Source organism: Typopeltis vanoorti, chromosome 8, assembly GCF_054136105.1.
Source record: "Typopeltis vanoorti isolate ZY-2024b chromosome 8, IOZ_Tvanoo_1.0, whole genome shotgun sequence".
NCBI classification, from domain to species: Eukaryota; Metazoa; Arthropoda; class Arachnida; order Uropygi; family Thelyphonidae; genus Typopeltis; species Typopeltis vanoorti.
This window is the reverse complement of record NC_143556.1, coordinates 74,847,279-74,868,927: the sequence shown is the minus strand read 5'-3', so window position 1 is coordinate 74,868,927 and position 21,649 is coordinate 74,847,279. Positions and strand designations below refer to the sequence as shown.

The 21,649-nt window shown below is 36.8% G+C and overlaps 1 protein-coding gene across 1 annotated transcript in view; it reads left to right on the top strand.

The window, feature by feature from the left end:
* Nucleotides 1-21,649, top strand: part of LOC150104109 (uncharacterized) — a 57,908-nt gene that overhangs the window by 28,944 nt on the left and 7,315 nt on the right. Inside the window, exon 2 of the mRNA XM_090397288.1 lies at nucleotides 20,205-20,240. Within this exon, the coding sequence (XP_090253414.1) occupies nucleotides 20,205-20,240 (36 nt within the window). The remainder of the gene's footprint in view (nucleotides 1-20,204; nucleotides 20,241-21,649) is intronic.

Genomic DNA, 21,649 nt, shown 5'->3' with positions numbered 1-21,649 from the left:
GAACCATTTTAGGTGAGATGCCGGCTGAGATAAGCTTGTGCAGGAGTCCAAAATGCCAGATTTTGTCAAATGCTTTGGATAAGTATAGGAAAACAGCGCCTGTGCACTGGCGCCAGTTGTAGCTGGTTGTGATGTATTCAACAATTCTGTGGATTTGCTGGGTAGTACTATGGTGTTGCCTAAAACCAAACTGTTCTTTTGGAAGGATGTTTAGGTCATTTATTGAGGTCTGAAGTCGTGAGAGGATGACCTTCTCTGCAATCTTACCCAGATTTGAGATGAAACTGATTGGACGATAATTTTGGGGTAGGTGTGAGTCTTTGCCTGGCTTATGTATGGGAATTACGTCAGCCAGTTTCCAGGTGGAAGGAAAATAGTGAAATCTTAAAATTGCATTTATTATACTGGTCAGGTACACTACTGCCCTCCGAGGAAGAAGTTTAATCACACGATTATTAATGCCGTCTGGTCCAGGAGCTTTTTTGTTCTTTAAATTTTTAATAATGTCATATATCTCAGCAGGTGATGTTGATGCAATATGGTCAGTGCTGGTGATAGGAAGTTTGAGTGAGTGTCTGACCTTGCTGTGAATCTTATGTATGTGGTCAAAGTCAAGGTTTCCATACGAAGGCCTGCATTGCTCTTCCAAGCTGTGCGCTATAACCTCCGCTTTGTCCACATCTGTGTGAGCAAGGCCCTGATCAGTTAATATTGGGGGAAGGGATCTGCCTTTGTTTTTGGTATTTTTCAGTAGTTCCCAGATGGAGTGTTCACTAGGTGAAATGGAGGATAACTTTTCATCCCATACATAGTCTCTATGAGCTTTCAGTGCATCTCTTACTGCCCCATTTAGTCTGTTTAGATTTGTTTTGTCTTGTGGTGCACACGTGTTACGGAATCTTTTTCGAGCTCTGTTTTTATCTCTAATTAAATTCATGATGTCTTCAGGCAAACGATCTGGCTTGCGGGCAGATTTGTAGGAGGAAGCTACCTTTATAGCAGAATTAATTTGTTGTGTGAGATTTGTAACTGCAGTTTCTACTTCTTCTTTTGTGCGTATGTGAGGAACAGGTCCAATATAATCCTTGAGTGCGGCTGACAGTCTTTCCCATACAATGTAGGAGTGAGAAGGAGGACACAGGAATTCATGATTTCCCAGCTGTAGTAGAATTGGATTGTGATCGGATGATAGTTCATCCATAGATATGATACTGTACTGAAGTTTAATATCCTGCAGGATAGCTATATCCAGGATGTCAGCAGTGCCGAACGTACTGAGATGAGTTGGTTCGGTGGGGCCTGCCACAACAGCGTTGCTTGATCCTAAGTAATTGAAAAGGATGCAACCATTCTTGTTTGTGGTTGAACAATTCCATGCAGGATGCTTGGAATTCAGATCCCAGGCAATAATGGTGGGCCCTCTGATGCCTAAGATGGCATTTAGATCAGAGTGAAGTAGAGATTTTTGGGGAGGGTTGTAAGCTGAGTAGATTTTCAGTTTGCCAGTGGAGCTGGTGATTACTTCCACTCCTGTGATCTCAAGGTTAGTGGTTGAAGGAATGCTCACAGAGTGGTGCTTAATGTAGTTTTTAATGAAGATGGCAGTGCTACCGCCTCTGTAGAGTAGTCTGTCATTTCTGTATAGGCGATAGCCCCTTATTGTAGGATTGTCTGAGGGTCTTAGATGAGTTTCGCTAATTAGAATAACATCTGGCTGATACCTAGATGTGAAGGCACGGAGTTCCAGGATTTTGTTTTTGAGGCCATTTGCGTTCCAAGCAACTATTTGAAGAGATGCTGGAATGAGTTTGTTTCTATTCATTTATGAGAGCTGTGAGGATGACCTGTGTTTCACGAAGAAATCTTTTAGTGGAGGTTTCAGTAGGGTTTGATAGGCTAAAATTTTGTAGCATGTTTGCTAGTGAGGTCGTGATAATAGCTGTTAGGTTTTTAGGTGCTCTTGGTTGATTTTGTTCTGGAATTGGCCTAATTGTACGGGTCACATCGGCATAACTTCTTGTTTGCTTTTGGTTGGAGGTCTCCGACTGTGGCCGCAGAGTCTCCGGTTTTGATGTCTGGGCCGCTGGTGTTCTTGTACTCTAGGAGGAGGGCTGACTGATTGCCTCCATCCGTCTGTTCTTTGGGTGTTGAGTACATCCTTTGTAGTTCGCCGGATGAGGGCCACTGCAGTTGGCACATTTGGCCGAGGTGGTCCTTGGCTTAGTGCAGGTATTGGTTGGGTGGTTGTCTCCACATTTTAAACATCTATATTCTGCTCTGCATAGATTCTGGGCATGGCCAAACTTTTGGCACCTGTGGCACTGCCCAGAAGATGATCTTTTACGATGAGACCACAGACTGTTTTTAAGTTGTAGATATCCTTATATATTTTGTAAATCTCAACAAGGACTAATGGCATGGGAGTTTTGTCTGTTTTGTACATTCTGCTCACCTTGACAGGTGGCAGATCCTGAGAATTTAGGTCAGCAGCGATTTCTGCTGTGTCAATGTCTTCACAGACACCACGAAGGACTACTTTTAAATTTTTTTCGGAACTGAGCGCAAAGGTATGATACTGGATGCCTCTGTCGTCCAGTTCCTTGGTCAACCTTCTATAGTCTGTCACTGTTTCTGGCTGAATTTTTATGCCTTCATCCATGTTTTTGGCCTTAATGAAGCCAATATGCAGATTGGACATTGTGGATCGTAAAGCTGCCCACTTTTGTTTTTCTCTAAGGATGACCGGAGGCACCTTTTCTTTGGGAGAAGTAACGGCGTCCGAACCCTGAGAATCCTTTTCCATTACAGTATTGTCATTGTGCGGTTCTTCTGTTGTTCTTCGCTTTTTGCGAGCACGCACTTCTACAAAGTCTGAAGGAGTAGAAGGCATCGACTCTAAATGATCTTCAGCGACAACTTTGCGAGCACGCACTTCTACAAAGTCTGAAGGAGTAGAAGGCATCGACTCTAAATGATCTTCAACGACAGTGTCTGAGACACATTCGGGGGGAAACGTGTCATACAGTTTAACTTTTCCCGGCCAATTATCACTCAGTAGCTTTCCCAGTCTGAGGAATTCCCTGTAAACTTCTTCGAATTTGGTCTCATTTAGAAGTTTTGTCATTTCAAGAATTTAAAATGTGTTGAGACACAGATGGAGAAAGAGTAGAGATCCCTCAGGTGCCCCGAGCAGGCAAAGACAATCCTGTGGACTTTTGAGGGTCCACTAGCAGATCCCGTAGACACTCTTAGGTGTCTACCAGCAATAAAATGTTACTCTATATATATATATATATATCCCGTAGATCAAATCGATCTACCAGCATCGGTAGCAAATATTTCACCTTAAAAAAACCTCAGAAAATGAAGAACACTTACCTCTGTATATATCATTTATCATTCAAAACTATCGCCACTAATTAACAACACAATGACTCATCTGACTCTTAATTCCATCATCAATAATACACGACACAAAACACTAACATACGGGCCGCCATTTCTTGAAATCATCCATCGAAAAAAACTCTCAGAAAGAATTCTGAATTCTTCAAGTATATTTAAATTACCACAACTTAATTGTAATATTATAATATTAAACTTTTAAAGGTATCTTTTATATTTTACGAATTTTCAAAATAATTCAAAGTATATTAAACATTAAAGATTGAATGTTAATAAAAATATAACTTAAATTATTATTTCTAAATAAAATAAAATAAATTTAAAGTAAAATAGGCAAATAAGCTGGAAAATATATGCTAGTTTCAAACAAAGCTAATTTAATGTGTTGAATGCGAGATGAGTCCAAGGACTCCATAGAGTTGATTAGTTAATAATTATACATTAACACACCGTGTAAAGGTAATATCTGTGGCATTCTATCTTTCCCAAAACTTCATTCAAACCTTTTTTTAAAATGATATCTAATTGAATCTCTTTGCTAACAGCAAAGAGATTCAAAACAGTGGGATGATAGGAAAAATTAATGAATAGTAAAATTTAATGTTATTGATTAAAGCAATATTAGTAAAAATTAAGCATGCAAGAGTGGGTAAATACGATTTAAATTAAGAAACATGAATAAATTATTTTCAACTGCCGATATGAAGTGAATTTTACAAGTACGTAAAAACTTTATTTGATTCTTCCTGAATGACGAACCGAAGAATGGAAATAATGGAATGGATGCGTATAGAAGTCTGCTATTCTCTCGGTAACATGTCTGTGAGTACATTACGTGGTCGTCCTTCTTTTTCGTCGGTCTCTACTATCCGAAATAAAACCTCATAAAATTCACCGTCATCCCTGCTAGTTCTGCTTCGTCACACCCGAACTGCTCATTTCCATGAAACACTCTGGGTTTCAAATTTCCTTCGGTGTGTGAACGAGCGAAGTGAGACAGAGCGAGTGAACATTAAGACTTTTTTTTTTATTTGATCACGAAATTCTCGTTTGTGCTTGCTGCAAGAGGGAAGACAGTACAGAAGCTAAGTAAACAAGAGAGATTTTCTCATTGATTATATCATCAGGGGAGTGTTTACCTTACCCTGAAGGGAGATCTCGTATCATTCTATCGCCACATAATATAACTCGTATGGCCTGCATGCGGTGACCACCTCTAGGCTTTTAAGTGGATACTTTAGTGCATGAATTACTAATTGAAATAATTAACAGTAATTAATACGGACTTTTTCTAGAGTCCTTCGTTCACACCTAATTGGAATGCCGACAATATGATGTTCAGTGCCGATAGCAAAATGACAACAACTGACTTAAACTTCTCTTTCGCTGTCAAAGATTAAATTTCTTTTCTAATATAATTTTCTTCATCTTTTGTCGTTTATCTGCTAAGAACTGCAACGAACTGCTGTGGCTTGTTTTGTTCAAGTTGTGTGTGGTCTATCGCCTTATTTCTTTCTCCCCTTCAACATGAATTGACTATTCTTGGCAAGTTTCCAAGTGGAGATCTCTAAAGCGTGGGCATACTATACCAAGAATTCTCTGGAGATCGCGATGGGGACAACTTGCAAGCTGATCCATCATTTCATGTGGCAAACACATTTTATAACAAATTATATTTTATTTTACTGATGTTGTTTCGTAATAGTATTAAGAAGTATTATTTAAGTGCATTATATCTGCAATGTAAATAAAATTATTGGTGGTGTGTGTGGGGGGGGAGGACAAATAGATCACGTATGTTAAAATTCTACTCTCACTTTTCGAGTAAAACAAAATCATATTTTAGCTTCAATAAATAGTTTAGAAAATTATATACTGATTATAAGTAGTTTTTTTTTTCTCTCTAAAATTAGATAATATATAAATAATCTGCTATGGTTTATTTTTCTAAGTACCATACTGCTCGCAAAACAAGCAAACTCAATTTAAAATAGTATAAACTTATCTAATTTTATCTGCTAATTTCCCATATCATTACCAGTTATATATTTGATTTAATCCAAGTGTAAGCAAACAAAGTTTGCGCCTGAAGATTTTTCAGAACTGGGTAAACTCGTGGCAGAGGTGGTATAAGTTCTCATCACTTGCCTTAGTATCCCACAATGCAAAGTACATAGCATTATACATGTCCGCAAGGATATGTGCTCTGCATTGTGGGATACTAAGGCAAGTGATGAGAATTTATACCACCTTTGCCACGAGTTTCCCCAGTTCTGAAAATACTTCAGGCGCAAACTTGTTTACTTACACTTAGATAAAGGATTAAACTAAATATATAATTTGGTAGCATAGCCAAGTGAAAAAACTTCCATCATCCCATATCATTAGTTAACTTTCTTTTTTTCTTTTTTAGATATTTGTTAACAGAATACATAAACTTATTACTTGTGTGTTGTATGTTTTTACAATATCTCCAAGATATAACGGAACATACAACTAGTAAGATGTTCTCACAAAGTTAATTTTACAGCTCATGACAGTTGGGGGGAAGGAACTCGGGATCATTCCTGAAAGCTAAGCAAAAGTATAGTTAGGAAGAATGTGAACTCCAGGTTCTTTTCATGGCGTGTTAATTAATTAAATGTAAAATCTTTTACTAATTATTTTATTTTAATTTATTTCTTGATAACTATTAATGTAGATGGCGTTATTCTCCTGCAGTCGTTAGCGCATTTAATATCACATGCTTTCAGTTTAATTGTTGTTCGCTTTTTTGTGGTTATTTTCCTGTATCGTATTGGAAATGGCTATGAAACATAGCCAAAACATGTACACATTTTACGTAGGTGACTATATTTATAATAATTTAACATTATTGTAGATTTAAAGCCGTTATTTTTTTATTAAATTAAAATTATTTTTATAAAAATCGAAGGCGCGAATATCTAACTAATACTTTAAGGAGATATTTGTTTCGGTAGGATGCGCACATAGCACAGTGTTTACAATATCAGATGGTACTTAACATTACAAAACCAGTCTTCGAATTTCAGGAGTGACGAGAATTTTTTTTAACCTGAAACATCAGTTTACACTTGATTTCCCTAAATGTTTAGTGACGTCCGTCATTCAAAATGTTAGATGCGTCTTACTCTTTTCTTCATATACCTGTTGATAAGTTATGTGAAGTACAATGTCAGAACGAAAAGTTCGATCTTTTAAAGATCTCGCCTAATATGCAAGCATTCGTGTTATTACTCGGACAAGTTATTTACAAGAGTGTTCGTCGTGGAACTTACATCAGTTCGATTGGTCTTTAGCAATAGCTATTTTTGCATCAAAAACGAAATTCTTTTGCTCTAATAACATACTCAAGTGAAACTTTAACATGCAAATATATGTAAGAATAAACGCAAAATTTTTGTAACAAATTAAACATTATTATAAATTTAGATTAATATTTATATTAATAATGACTGCAAATGTTATTATATAAGAAATACTAGATAAATATTCTGTTTAATTTTAAAATGGGATAAAATATTTACTATTTTGTAAAGACAGCAAAAATTATTTAATATAATAACTATTGAAATTTATTTATACAAAAAAAAGTGTGAAACAACACAGGAATTCCGAATGAGAATCTAAACTTACGGAAATCAACCCAGAAGATAACTCCATATGGAAATTTCTAGACTCTTCGTACCAAAAGACAACTCCTTCCCCCTATGAAGACTAAACATGGAATTGCACACTCAGATGAAGAAAAGTAGAAGCCCTAACTGACAATCTAGAAAATCAATACAGCCCATCTTACGAAAGCTTAAATATTAATCTCATTTATAAAGTTCATCGTCAAGTCAGAAAAGCCTTAAGACAGCCTAAGGATGATTTAGATCTCATCACTCCCACTGCTTCAACAAAAATAAATAGCATTATATCCCAATTGAAGAATAAAAAGGCTCTTGGTCCCGATGGCATCACCAATAGAATAATAAAATTACTCAAGGAAGCCATAATTCATCTAATTAATATAACCAATTCCATATTAAGATTCCAGCATTTTCCCACAGCTTGGAAAACTGCTGACATCATCCTTCTGAAAAAACCTGGTAATAACCCACAACTCCCCACAAAGCTATAGGCCCATCAGTCTTCTTTCCTGCCTCGGCAAAGTAACAGGAAAAGTCTACAACTAGCAGTGGACAAACATAAAATAATCCCAAATGAGCAATTTGGTTTTCGTAAAGCTCACAGCACAGTGCAACAAATTCACCGATTAACAGAACATATCATCCGTGGTTTCAGCTGGCACCTCCACACTGCTGCTATGTTCTTGGACGTTTCCAATACCTCGAATAAGGTTTAGCATCAATGCCTTATCTTCAAACATATTGAAAACAACATCCCAATTAAGCTAGTAAAACTTATTAACTCATACGTTAGCGAAAGATACATGCGAGTAAAGCTTAACGGAATTGTTTCATCAAGGTGCAAATTTCTAGCTGATGTACCTCAAGGTTCCCTTCTGGGCCCCACTACTGTTCACAATTTACGTGTCAGATATCCCTCTGAATTCAAGAACAACCATTACGGCCCTTTATGCCGACGACACCTCTATTCTAGCAAGGTCTCTCAGCCCTCGCCTGGCAATCAGTAGACTCCAAGTATCCACGTACTGAAAAAATGGTTCACCAATTGGAGGATTCAAGTAAACCCTCAAAAGCTCAGCCATGTTATTTTCTAGAAAAAAGGTCTGTATTAAAGAAGACATCTTGCTCTCTGATCAAAAGATGCCATGGCAATCAGAGACCAAATATCTTGGGGTACTACTGGATAAGAAACTCCTTTTTAACAAGCACATCAATCTCATTGGCTCCAAGACATCCAAAGTAATAGCTCAACTCTATCCAATGGTCAACCGCAAGAATAAACTGAACTTACAAAATAAATTACAACTTTACTGGATGGTCATACGTCCAGTTATTACCTACGCCTCACCAGTATGGAGTCATCACGAACAAACATTTCAAAACTACAAAGTATCCAAAATAAGTGCCCCTAAGGATGATTCTAGATGTCCCATGGTTTATCAGAAATTCACAGATTCATCGAGAAACCAGCATTCCATACATCTCCTCCCTTCTTCGTGAACTCGCAGAAAAATTCTTCGAGTCAAGTTCGCATTCAAACCCGCTGATCGTACAAGCTGTCAATTACAATGAAATAGAGTACCACAAATACAAAAGACCGAAGCCTATTCTACTCCCAGCCGATCATAACTAATACAACTGCCCCCCAGAGGGCGAGCTTAAAGCTCACAAAACTCCCTTTCCCAAATAACTTCCTTTACAGACAAAGGGGAATATAAAAAGCATTTTTGCTTCACCCATCCTGACAGTAGCGTTATACGTTATAAGTTATTGTATATTTATATACTGTATTTATATAATATTTATAAACATGAGAAATGTTTAGCCGTGCAAATGCGTGTATAGTGATTTGAAGTGATCTAACGTCATTTAAATATTAGTCATTTAGATGTAATTAGAAATATTTAGCCGATTGCAAACCATTTTTGCTAATCGTGGATACAGTTTCTGAAAGAAAAAAAAAATAGAAGGAGGAAACTTATTTCTAACAATTTACAATTTACTAATCGAAACAATATTCGAATTACAGTAACTTGCTGTCTCTGTTTTATAACAGGTGACAGGCAATGATCGGCTTAAAGTACCCTTATTCTATAGAAATGGTTAAATGTATATTGTAACTGTATAATTTCTCTTGGATCACAAAAGTCCTTTTCTAATTCATTACTTTCTTCGTAAATACTTTTTCTTTACTTTTTTTCTTCTTTTTTTTTAAACAGCATAGTTTGGCACAACTTGCCATATCCTTCGGCAAGAAAATCTGAGTTCTGTAGTTGCAGCGATACTCACCTCTCACTAAGTGAACGAGAAGTCAATCGATCTGCCGCAGTGGTTTGTATCGAATTTCTGCCTCGTTAAACTGAAATTCTCAATTACAGACAGTAGAAGTGTGCCCTAACAAGGCTAACTTTTTCCTCCTAAATCTACTCGCATCTTTTCTATTTCATATTACATTAATTTTACTGATTGTTTTGCATTCGTCCTAGTTGTTTTTCACTTGGAAATTTTTAAAAGTTTAGGTTATTGGTTGTCAGATATAGTCGAGAGATCCAAAATACAATTAACACGGATCATTGAATAACATCGCTATTTCGATGCTAGTTTTTACTTTGAGAGGAGTAATATTCTAGGATATCCGTGCAAGTAATGGAAAATTTATCAGAGTGAAACCAGACGCCAGACTTTATCATTCAGATAGATTGGTTTGCCATCAGGTGATGATGAGTCGAAGTGTTTAAAAAAAGTCCTCTATTGGGTCTCTACTGATCAAATATAAAACAGAGTTACTTTACAGGGTTGTTTTCTTTAAGTAGGCAGTGACATATGAATGCCAAATGTGCTGTTCATGTTGTCGCTTCTTCTGCTTAACGCTGCACTGCAAGCTCAATGAGTGTCTGCAGCCTTGTAAAATACGCTTCATATAACCTTATGAATAGAATTTTTATCTTTTATATTACAGGCATTCTTGAATTTACATGGATCGTCTAATTAATTTCAATAATAAGTTATTTCTTAACACGAAATGATTTCGAAAAATGAAATACTTAGTAACTTTATTTTTTTTTTTTTTTTACAGTTTAAATCGTTGAGTACAGCATAGCTAGTTAATCACGTTTCCGAGCGATTAGCCTAAGTGGCTTTGCTCTTCGCAACCATATGCCTGGGGAAGGAGTGTCCTAGGTTAGATTCCAGTCGACGACGTGAGGCACTTAAGGATCTTCCTCAGCCATAGCCAAGTTAGCCGGTCTTGGGAGTGGGCAGTAGGAGTTTTTCCCCTAGTTCATCTGGGGTTTTTCATCTGCAAATTGGCCCCGTGAACACACACACACACACGGATTACAGTCAAGAACATCACCCTGACGGGATACAGCAGAGGAGTGGCGAACCGGCTGCATTAATACGCCAGTAAACTCCTCATTAGGAGGGGACTCAACCCGCCCTTGGCGGTCGAGTGAATGGATGGATGGATGGATGGAGTTATCACGTAATTTAATTGAATCTAATACCATTTTTCATTTACAAGGTTAGTTCTGTCAATATTATTCACAAAACCGAATATTTCCAAGTACTTTTAAATACTGTATTTCCAAAATTTTTCCGAAATATTTTCAAATATTATAAATAAATCATCCGCACTCATTTTAATCCACAGAGAGAATAGACTACGCTTGGGGAAGAGGAGGAGGAGGCTTTTCTTCGACTGATTTCCTCCGATCTCACAGTTCGCATAAATTTGTAAATCTCTTTAGTTGGTAGATGAATTTCATTTATAGCTTCAGCTATAAATTCCAGGGATTTAAGGTTCGGGGATGTTGGTGGATAAGGAGTTGAAATTCAGAAGGCATATTGTAGAAGTAGCTAAAACAACTCATAGGATTACCTGGTTATTGAAGAACACCCTGACATGCAGAGATAAGAACGTTATTATTCCACTAACTATTTTACCAAAACAAGTTACCAAAAGATACTTTGGCCTTATTAAATAAAAATCTCAGGATGAGAGATAGATGTAGAAAGTTTTTTTTTCCTTGGATATAATTTTACCTTGGTAACTTGTTTTGGTAAAATACTTATAAGCTCTGTATTACTTAACCTCGGCATTTCTAAGCCTGACTCCCACTGATGAGACCTCAATAAAGGTCGAAACCGGTCTGGGTAGTGGCCCCTTGCCTTTAATGCATAGCATCATACATCTCCTCAAGGAGATGGGCTGGGCTTTGCATTAAGGATAAATATTAAGAATAGTGATCAGAGCTTATTCCACCTTTACCACGAGTTGCCTAGACTTGTACTATCTTGTGGGTCAATTAGACTCACACTACGTGCAATCGCAAACTTGACTTATTTGTCTGACTCTCCATTTCCCAAGACTGCTTACTTGGGAAATGGAGTAAAACCAGGTTTAAAATAGCTTGGTATCTTTAACATATATTATACCCAAGGTAAAAAACTTTCTACATATATATATATATATATATATATATATATAAAGTGATCAAAGAATCCCTATTTAAGGCTTTGTGGGGCGCCACTCAGTGATCCAAATGTTGCAAAACTTTGCAGTAATATATTGTGCATTCATGTGGAAGCGATATCTGAGAAAGAAAAAAAAAGGGGGTAGTTCTATAATTCACCACTAGGGGCGCTATATGATGTAATGAATGTATATGTAATAATTTTTCCGTCTGTATAAGCAGGAGCAAAAGCGATGCAAGTATAAATAATATATTTTTATTCACTTCGAATCATTCACGGGCTGCACTATTCAATGTGCCGGTATGCCATAAACTGCATCCTTGCACAGTGTGTTCAACGGCAGAACGCAGCTGGTCGGGACTGATGTTGCGCATGTCCTGCATTATGCTGTCTTTCAGCTCTGGCAAGTTATCAGGATGATCTTGATAAATCCTGTCTTTGGAAAATCCTCAGAGACAGAAGTCACAGGAGGTTAGATCAGGTGAACGAGGCAATCATGCAATGGGAAACGCTCTGTTGACCACTCTGGCTTCCATGAAATATTCTCGAAGAACCTGCTATACGGATCAACCGATGTGTGGAAGGGCCACATCCTGCATGAAAATGACTGAATCCATGCACAGGTGCTGCTGTAGTTGTGACACAACAAAATTGTTTTTCATATCGCGATACCTCTTGGCAATAACTGAGCAGGTCGCAAAACCCGACTAGTGAATGTCCTCAAAGAAGAATGGTCCAATGATAAACGAACCAGAGACAGCAACTATGGGTGAATGCAAAAGAATTTGTTGGATTGCATGCAGATTTTGCGCAGCCCATACCTGGAAGTTGTGGGTATTTAGGTGAAAGTGAGTCTTATCTCTCCACAAAATCATCCACAGCCACATAGCATCCAACTCCACTCGGACAAAGAATGTTAAAGCGAATTGAAGTCGACTTTCAAAGTCCTGCGAGCGTAACTTCTATGTTAGGGTTATCGCGAATGGGTAGAAATTCAGAATTTTCCATAGACGTTTTTAGTCAGTTGTGTAAGAGAAATCCATGTGTCGTGATACAGCACGTGCACTGCAGGAACCAACGCTGTTATCCATGGCCTGCCTCACAACGGCAGTAGCAACTTCTTCGTGAACTGATTAGCTTGTAACTTCTGTCAGATCTAACTCTTAGCAATTGCATTTCTTCAAAACGACAGATCATTCGTCGCAGAACACATGGAGCTAGTGGACGTCGTCGACATTTCTTCAGGCGACGAAATTTGCCGAATGCAGCAACATTATTGCAAATATTTAGGTAGTTCATATTCACGAGCAAAGCACATTTAACTTAACACCTATTTAATTTTTTGGATCACTATGGGCGGTATCAACAACCAAAATAAAGGAGGAAAAATCCCATGCCCATCTTTTTTAACCCTTGTGGCACACCGAATTGCGAATTGGAACTACTTTTTTTCCCTCAGATATCGCTTGCATTACGAACAGTGTATCCTGCAAACTTTCTCAGTATTTGCATCACTGGACGACGCTCCACAAGGCCTTACAAAGGGATACTTTAATTTTGAACACCAAAAGAGAGAGAGAGTGAAAGGTATTAAGCAGGATCGATGTGTGGTTGTAGCTCTACTGAAAAGGAATAATGAGCATGTTACTCTTGTTTAACCAGGAGTTTAATGAAGAGTAACAAGCCCAACAGGAAAGTGGAGGAATTATGGTTGAATGCCTATGGAAGTACTTGTAAGAGACACTGAGCTAAAGCGGTTCATATTTAATATAGAGTCAAGTGTATATGTGAAGGAAGAATTCTCTATGAGACAAATTGCTTTCGTCTGGGTAGCATGAAGAATTTTTAGAAGTTTTAGGTGCACCATTCCCAAACATGTAAAGAGTGGATTTGGAAGCATGGATTTGGGATTTGTTTAAGACTGTTAGTTGAATGAGTGCCAAATAGTTTATTGAGTGGAAAATAATGCCTAATTTTTAAGGATGATGAAGATATTGATATTTATGCCAGGAAAGAGTATTCATCTTTAGCTGAAAGATTCTCTAAATGATAGAGTGGCCTTCTCCCTTCACAAAAAAATACAATTCAGCGTAGAGCACAATTCTTTATCTGGACAGATTTTAATGAAATTTAGGAAGTGTATAAATTCAGTTCCCAATAGTAACACTTTTTATCCCCACAGAGAGTAATCGAGGTTGTTTTAGACCGATTTAACTTTTGGAGACTGAGGAACAGGCAAACTTCACTCTAGCCAATCAGAGATAGCTGACCCAAGACTATCACTAATTTTAACTGACAAATAGTGAAAAGAGACAGAAAGTGTTGTCATCTCTTGGTCCCTAACCCTAACGCAATATATTATTGTCTGAAACAGTATTGGAGCTGATGGATTTTAATAAAATTTGGGATATTTATTAAACGTTTTGCTTAAACTGGTCAAATTTTATAACCTAAACATGAAACCTTTTTCTTAATTGAAAAATTCATTATAAAAATCATTCCTATGTATCAATTTGTTTAATAATAATAATAAAAGCAGTTTTAATTTGTTGGGATACGGCAACACCATTTTATGAAATGCTTCACACTATCAAGTTGGTCGTCGATTGATGTGGTTTATCAAGACGTTTTCCAAGTCTAAAAAAAAAAATGAATGGATTCTAATGTTTATCTTCCCTCTGCATATAGTGTAGTTTTATCATCATACTGTAGTTCGCCCACCGATTTGAGGTCCCTCGACACTTCTGCGCATCTCAGAAAAAGAAAAATCCATTCCGATAATAGGGTAATCAGTCCGTATAGTGCGATGAGTTGTTTATTATTACCGGTCGGAAAATTAACTTCTCTTTTATGATTATTGTAGTTAACTATGTTGCTTGTATAACAATTGGAAAATTTTACCTATAAAGCACGTGATTTCGCGTGTTGGCGACCAATTCGGACGTCCTTCATTTTTTTCTCCCCTTCAGCATGAATCGACTATTCTTGGAAAGACGCGAAGCAGGGACCTGGAAACGGTGGGCGAACTATACCAACAAGTAAAACTTGTCATCTAATGGAACATGCTACGTGTTGAATATCTTTGTTTTAGAAGGCAATTTTACTTTATAAAGATTTGGGGGGGGGGGAGCTAATTAAACTTTTCTGAAAGTACTTGGAAGCCTAAACAGTTCTCTTAAACTTCTTGTGATTCTTCATTAAATTATACTTTTACCTGAAGTTTCAAAAGGATCAATATAGTAAGCATGTACAGACGCATATAAAAGTGACAAATATAAAGTTAACAGCAAGAGAAAAATAAGTATATTTGGTTGTAACATTTTACGTTGAAATTTGTTTTTCACATTGTACACTTGCAATTCTTCTAATGCTGAATGATAGATAAAAAAAAAAAATAGGATAACAAAACAAATGGTCGAGAAAAAGTAACATAAGTATTACATTTTAAGCATTGTTTTTCCAATATACTTAAACAAGAAAATTTAAATTACTGTTAAGTAATTTTTACCACTGTTTTTTTTTAATTTTATCAATGAATTTTTATTCCTATATATTTGTATCTTCATTATTATGAACATTCCCCACCGCCCACTCAAATATTGCAGATATCCTGAATTCGACATGCACTTAAAGACACACCTGGTAGTACAACTCCAGTTTTTTAAATGGCAAAAAATTATAAAAATTACAGAAACCAATTAAACTTTTGATACTTTTTTAAGAAACAAAATTTTTATCAATATATATATATATATATATATATATATATATATATATATATATATATATATATATATATATATATATATATATATATATATATATATATATATATATATATATATATATATTTTTATCTATCTATCTATCTATTTATATATCTATCTATCTATCTATTTATATATATATATATATATAAATTTTTATCTATCTATCTAACTACGAACACAGCCAAGAAGGCTATTGGAATTTAGTCCACACAGAAGAAAACAGACACAGAACATGCAATTTCCTCTTCATCTGCGCTAAGGCCGTCATCTACAGCTTCTACCTAAAACACACAAGAAATAATCAGCACCCACCCATCCATCACTGAAACTGCACAAACCTTCATGTATATCCTCCGTCGGAAACTAAAAAGCAGGCTTTTATTGGAACGAATACTTCAAAGAAACAAGAACTGTCGCGAAATTCATAGAGGAGTGGAATCCAACTGGTACCCTCTTCTGGATTAACGACGACAAGACGCTTCATCTGAAAGATAACTCAGACTGAAACTGAACTGTAAATTTTGAATTCATTTATTGCATTCTCTATTGTATACCCGAAAGGAAAATGTTTCTTTGTCTTTTATATATATATATATATATATATATATATATATATATATATATATATACACACACATAATATATATATACAGGGTGGTCATAATTAAAGAGGTGTTCAGAGCCCTGTAGCAAAAAATGTATTGGACGAAATTCAACTAAAGTTGGTGTAAGTACACTCTGGAACATGGGGTTTTGATTTATAAGATAAAAAAATAGCACAATAAACTGCCACCGTGGTACATTTGGCATGGTTTGGGATTAATTAAATAGTAATGGCTAGAAGAGACGCAACAAATTAATTTTCATGATAGTATAACTTACAGATGTGGTTCAATATGTCCTCCTTTCAGATGTTCTAAGCACTGCATTCTGTGAATGACATTTTCTACAGCAGAGCGAAATAGATCTGCATTGATTTGCCTCACAGGCTGTGTTATTCTGTCTTTCAAGTTTGCTAAAGCAGGAACGTGTCCTTCATACACCACACTTCAGATGGCTCCACAAGCAAAAGTCACGGGGGTTGAGATCAGGCGAACAAGGTGACCAAGGCTGTGAGAAATGCATGACTAATAACTTTGTGTTCTGTGAAGTATTTTCATAACATTTGCTGTACCAGCAATCCATTGTGAGGTGGTGCTCCATCCTACATGATATGGTGGAGTCAAGGCACCTTTGCTGCTGCAGTTGCAGAACAACAATGTTGCGCAGCTTCTCCCGGCTAACAGTAGAGACAGTACAAGTCACTGGTCCTGTCAAGCGAAGTAAGGACCAATAATAAATGATGAGGTGAAACCAGACCACACACTGACTTTTGGTGAGTGTAAACAGGTCTGATGGAACACATGAAGGTTATTCGTAGCCCAAATACAGCAACTGTGTGGATTAACTCTACTGTTCACATAAAAATGTGCCTCTTCACTACACAAGATCTTCCATGACCATGCATCATCCATCTCCATTAGATAGAACTAAGCACGTCAGGACAAACTGCAGTTGAGTTTCCATATTAGCATGAAGCAAAGCTTGAGCATGGAAAATCTTGTAGAGGAAAAACAGCATTTGACATAGGATTTTCCACAGAATTCCGTATGGCATGTCCAGTTTCCTTGATATTGCCCAAGCACTGCTGGACCTTTGCCGGTTATTTAATCCATGTTCCATAATGGCAGTTGTAACTTTGTCAACTTGTTTAGGAATAATCTGTTTGTGACCTCATCCTGATCTCACTGCTAAAGATCCACTATTTTCGAATCATATAATCATTTTTCTAAGATTTTTTATTGTCATGGAACATTTTCCCTATCATTCAAATACCGGAATTCTCAAATTGTGGCATTAGTGTTACTGAGTTGTTCATAATAAACAATGCACATTCTAGTTAGGTGAAATCCATAGCAATTCAATCTTATTAGAATGATGCGGATCTGTTTCTATATTCCTTATGTCCACCAACTCGGTAGTAGAAACAGTGAGATTATGCAAATATCACGAGATTCTAGCGCCCATTTTCCGCTGGTGGCAAATTTTTACTTTTTGTTTTATTTTTACTGCAAATAAAAAATCCCTGTATAGCTCAGTAGAAGTGGCGCTTGCATCTTCTGCACTAGGCTGCCCGAAGATGGACTTATAGTTCAAGTCTAGTCACCAAAGTGGAGGAACTTTGGTGACCAGACTTGAACTATAAGTCTAGACTTGAACTATACTAACCGTAACATATCCTGTTAGTATTAGGTACCAAGAGATGGCAGCACTTGTTCACCAGTGGTCGAATATATTTAGTGATAGACATGGGCTAGCTACATGATTGGCTACTGATAGAGATTGAACTGCCCACTCAGTCTCCCAAAGCTAGATAGTGTTTAAAGGCTTTGCCTACTCCCTACAAGGGAATAAAAGGCATTAGCTTATTATTATTATCATAATCAAAAACCCCATGTTCCAATGTACTTACACAAGTTCGGTTAAATTTCGTCCAGTACATTTTTCGCCACAGGGCTCTGAACACGTGCTCTTTAATAATGGCAACCCTGTTCACACACACACACACACACACACACACACATATATATATATATATATATATATACAATCACAAACATTCGTGCCCACTGTGGGCACGGATGTTTGTGATTGTCTGTGAAAATAATAGTGGTGATGGTGGGCAGTAGATGGCGTTGGTGTAGATGAGACAGTTTGTGGATGAGGTTGAGTGGTGAAGCGGAGAGTTGATGCCCTCTCTCGATGAGTCTTAGGACTCCTTGGAGGTGTCTAATAATAATAATATACTGTATATACAAACACACACACAGTCATTAACACTTTCATTGCCAAGCTGAATATTGGAATTTCGTGTGGTGGCCAAATTTTTTTTTTATTTTTTATTTAGTTAGCGACATCTACGCGATAACGCGTGATCGGCCGTTTGGTGAGAACTCGCATCATGCGTATCGTTCATTGGCAAGCTGAAAATTGGAATTTCGTGTGGTGGCCAATTTTTTTTTTATTTTTTTATTTAGTTAGCGACGTCGACGCGATAACGCGTGATCGGCGTTTGGTGAGAACTTGCATCGCGCGATATCGCGTGATTGGCAGTGAACATATTAATAAAATGAACAAACAAAAATAGTCCATCAGCGAGCAAGCAACTAGCCATGAGGAATACGAAGGTGGCCTAGATGTTTCCAATTTTTAACTGTATTTTTCTCCTTTTCATTCATTTAGTAAGAATGAGATGTAATAAAAATTCCTATGATCTTTATCATGAGACTTTCGGTATTTTCTGCATTACAGACCATCTAGCATAGTTTTTTTTTGCTTTATTCTTGTACAGCAGTAGCAGGTTTTTTTATTCTTGGAAACTTGAATGTTTTCATCTTGCATACGATATGGTTGAGAGACACGATATGATATGATTGAGACATTCGAATTACTGAAGGGTTTCTATAAAATTAATTCAGAAGATATTTTTGAGAACAGGGCTGGTTGTGGGAGGACTAGGGGACATCCATGGAAACTGGGCAAAAGTGTGGTTAGTAAAGGTGTTAGAGCTGGGTTCTTTACTTTTAGAGTAGTGAATGAGTGGAATGCACTCCCTGAGTCTGTGGTGGATGCTGTGACAGTGAATGAGTTTAAGGCGAGGTATGATAGATACTGTATGAATGTCAAATAGTTGTGATGAATATGATTGGGGCCTCCCTCGATGAGTCTAATGACTCCCTGGAGTTGCCCGTAATAATAGTAATAATACAGACAAATGCAATTTACTGACAAAAAATACTACTGGTGGTAGTGGTGAGTGGTAGATGGCACTGTGTACATGGTAGGAGGATCAAGTGGAGGATAGGGTGAGTTGTTGCGGAGTGGAGTTGTGTGCCCTCCCAGAATGAATCCAAACATTCCTTGGAGGTATTATCACATAATTTTTTTGTGTGATGAGGTATTCAGAACCCCATCTTCACTGTATTCAGGTTAAATATAGTGGTGAGTGGTAGATGGCATTGTGTACATGGTAGGAGGATCATGTGGAGGAAAGGGTAAGTTGTTGCAGAGTGGAGTTGTGTGCCCTCCCAGAATGAATCCAAACACTCCTTGGAGGTATCACATAATCATATTTTTTTTATTGCATTTATTTTTTTGTGTGATGAGGTACTCAGAACCCCATCTTCACTATTCAGGTTAAAAAAGAATCTTCTTTTCTGTTTAACAAGTGGATAAAAATTCTACTTTCCAACCATTAGGTTATCATCTTCAATTCCACTGGCAGCATTGGCATTTGTGAATGTTTTTTTTTTACATGAGAGATGATCATCACCCAGTGTGAGATGCCCACCGTACCTAATAGATGATTGAAAGTAGCATTTTCAGATTATGGGTTTCTAACTGTAACACAATGTCACTGTGCAGTCAGCAGAACTAAAATGGTTTTTCATAAAATAAATTGTTCTATACCTTTTTATCCTGACTAAACTATGTATACAGGCTACAACACTATGTATTTCCAAGAAAAGAACCAGTTGCTTGACTTCAACTTGACCATTGACCATTTAATGAACAGTTAACTGTTATGGGTGTATCATATTTTAAGCAATGAAACATTACTTATATAATTATATTTACAACTTAAAGTAAGTCAAGTAGACATGAATTAAACAAATAACCTGAACATTACTTTAAGTAAATTTGTTCAAATGTAAAAATTGCTTTATTGCTGATTGGAGAAGGATTCAAATTTCTATGCCATATTCAAATTGTCCATATTCACTTTAAATTTAGAAGAATGTTGAATCCATTTGAATTATGAAATCAAAAGCCAGACTGATTATATTTTCTTTTACAGAAAGCAAGAAGAAACTCAGAAAGAAAAGAATGAGAGGTAAGATAATCATTCCTGAGAAACCAAATAGCATAACTCCTCATAAATTATGCTACAATAAAAATGAAACTAGAAATTCAATGATATTATAAATAATCCTTCAGAAAAAATGCACAACTAAAAATCTCTTCCCTCAAAGTTCATAAAAAAAAATTTGTCTGAAACAGAGATAATTTGTGATATCTGGGTAGTTCACACATCACAAATTATTTTCCCATAGTACAGAACCACAGCCATAGTCAATAAATAAGCATGTAATTTCAGACAGTCAAATAGGTTAAGCAGTAGACTCTAACCCAGCATCTGAAGATGGATAGTATAAGTTGACAATTAAATGTAACTAAAATTAAATGACTTTATTGTGTAATATTATGAATTATTCTGATCTCATAAATATTATTTATTCATACTTTCAAACATATGCTAAGAGCACACAATTTAATGACCAACTAACCAATAAATTATCATCCAAGTCACATTTCCAAGTGAGTTGGATAACCTTTAACTATTATTATTATTATTATTACAGGTGACTCCAGGGAGTCCTTAGACTCATCGAGGGATGCTCTAAACATCATGTCCACACAACTATTCGACATTCTCACAGTTGAACTCATTCACTGTCATAGCACCCACAACAGACTCTGGCAGCTTATTCCACTCATTTACCACTCTAAAAGTAAAGAACTCAGCTCTAACACCTTTCTAACCACACTTTAGCCCAGCTTCCATAGATGCCCCCCCCCCAGTTCTCCCACCACCAGTCCTGATCTCAAAAATATCCTCTGAATTAATCCTATAGAAACCCTTTAGCAATTGGAATGCCTCAATCATATCTCCCCTTTTCTGCCTATCAACTAATTTCTGCAAATTAGTTGATAGGCGGAAATCACAAATCTTCAACCTGTTCTCATAAGGTTCATTCCATAGACCTGCTATCATCTTGGTCACTCGCCTTTGGATCCTCTCCACCTCCTCCCCATCAAGAAGAAACCTCAGTGATCTTATCAAGGCTTGGTACAGAGGTACAATAACTTGCTTGTCTCTGCTCGTCAAAGTATTTTTCAACAACCAAATGAGTTGATGAGCTGATTTAGCCACTTTTGCATTGTGTCCCCAAAACTTCATCTCCCTATCCACCAACACTCCCAAGTCCCTGTCCTCATCAATCTCATGGAGTACAGTTCCTCCAATGTGATATACTGCTGCTAATCATTTCACCCCAAAATGCATAACCTTACATTTTGTCACATTAAATTGACATCCATTCTATCCATTCTCCTTAACCCAGAACTCCAATCTATCCAAGTCTTCCTGCAAGATTTTGACATCTTCTGCATTCACTATTGCCCTACCTAACTTTGCATCATCAACAAACAAATGAACTGTTCCTCTTAGATCCTTCCCTA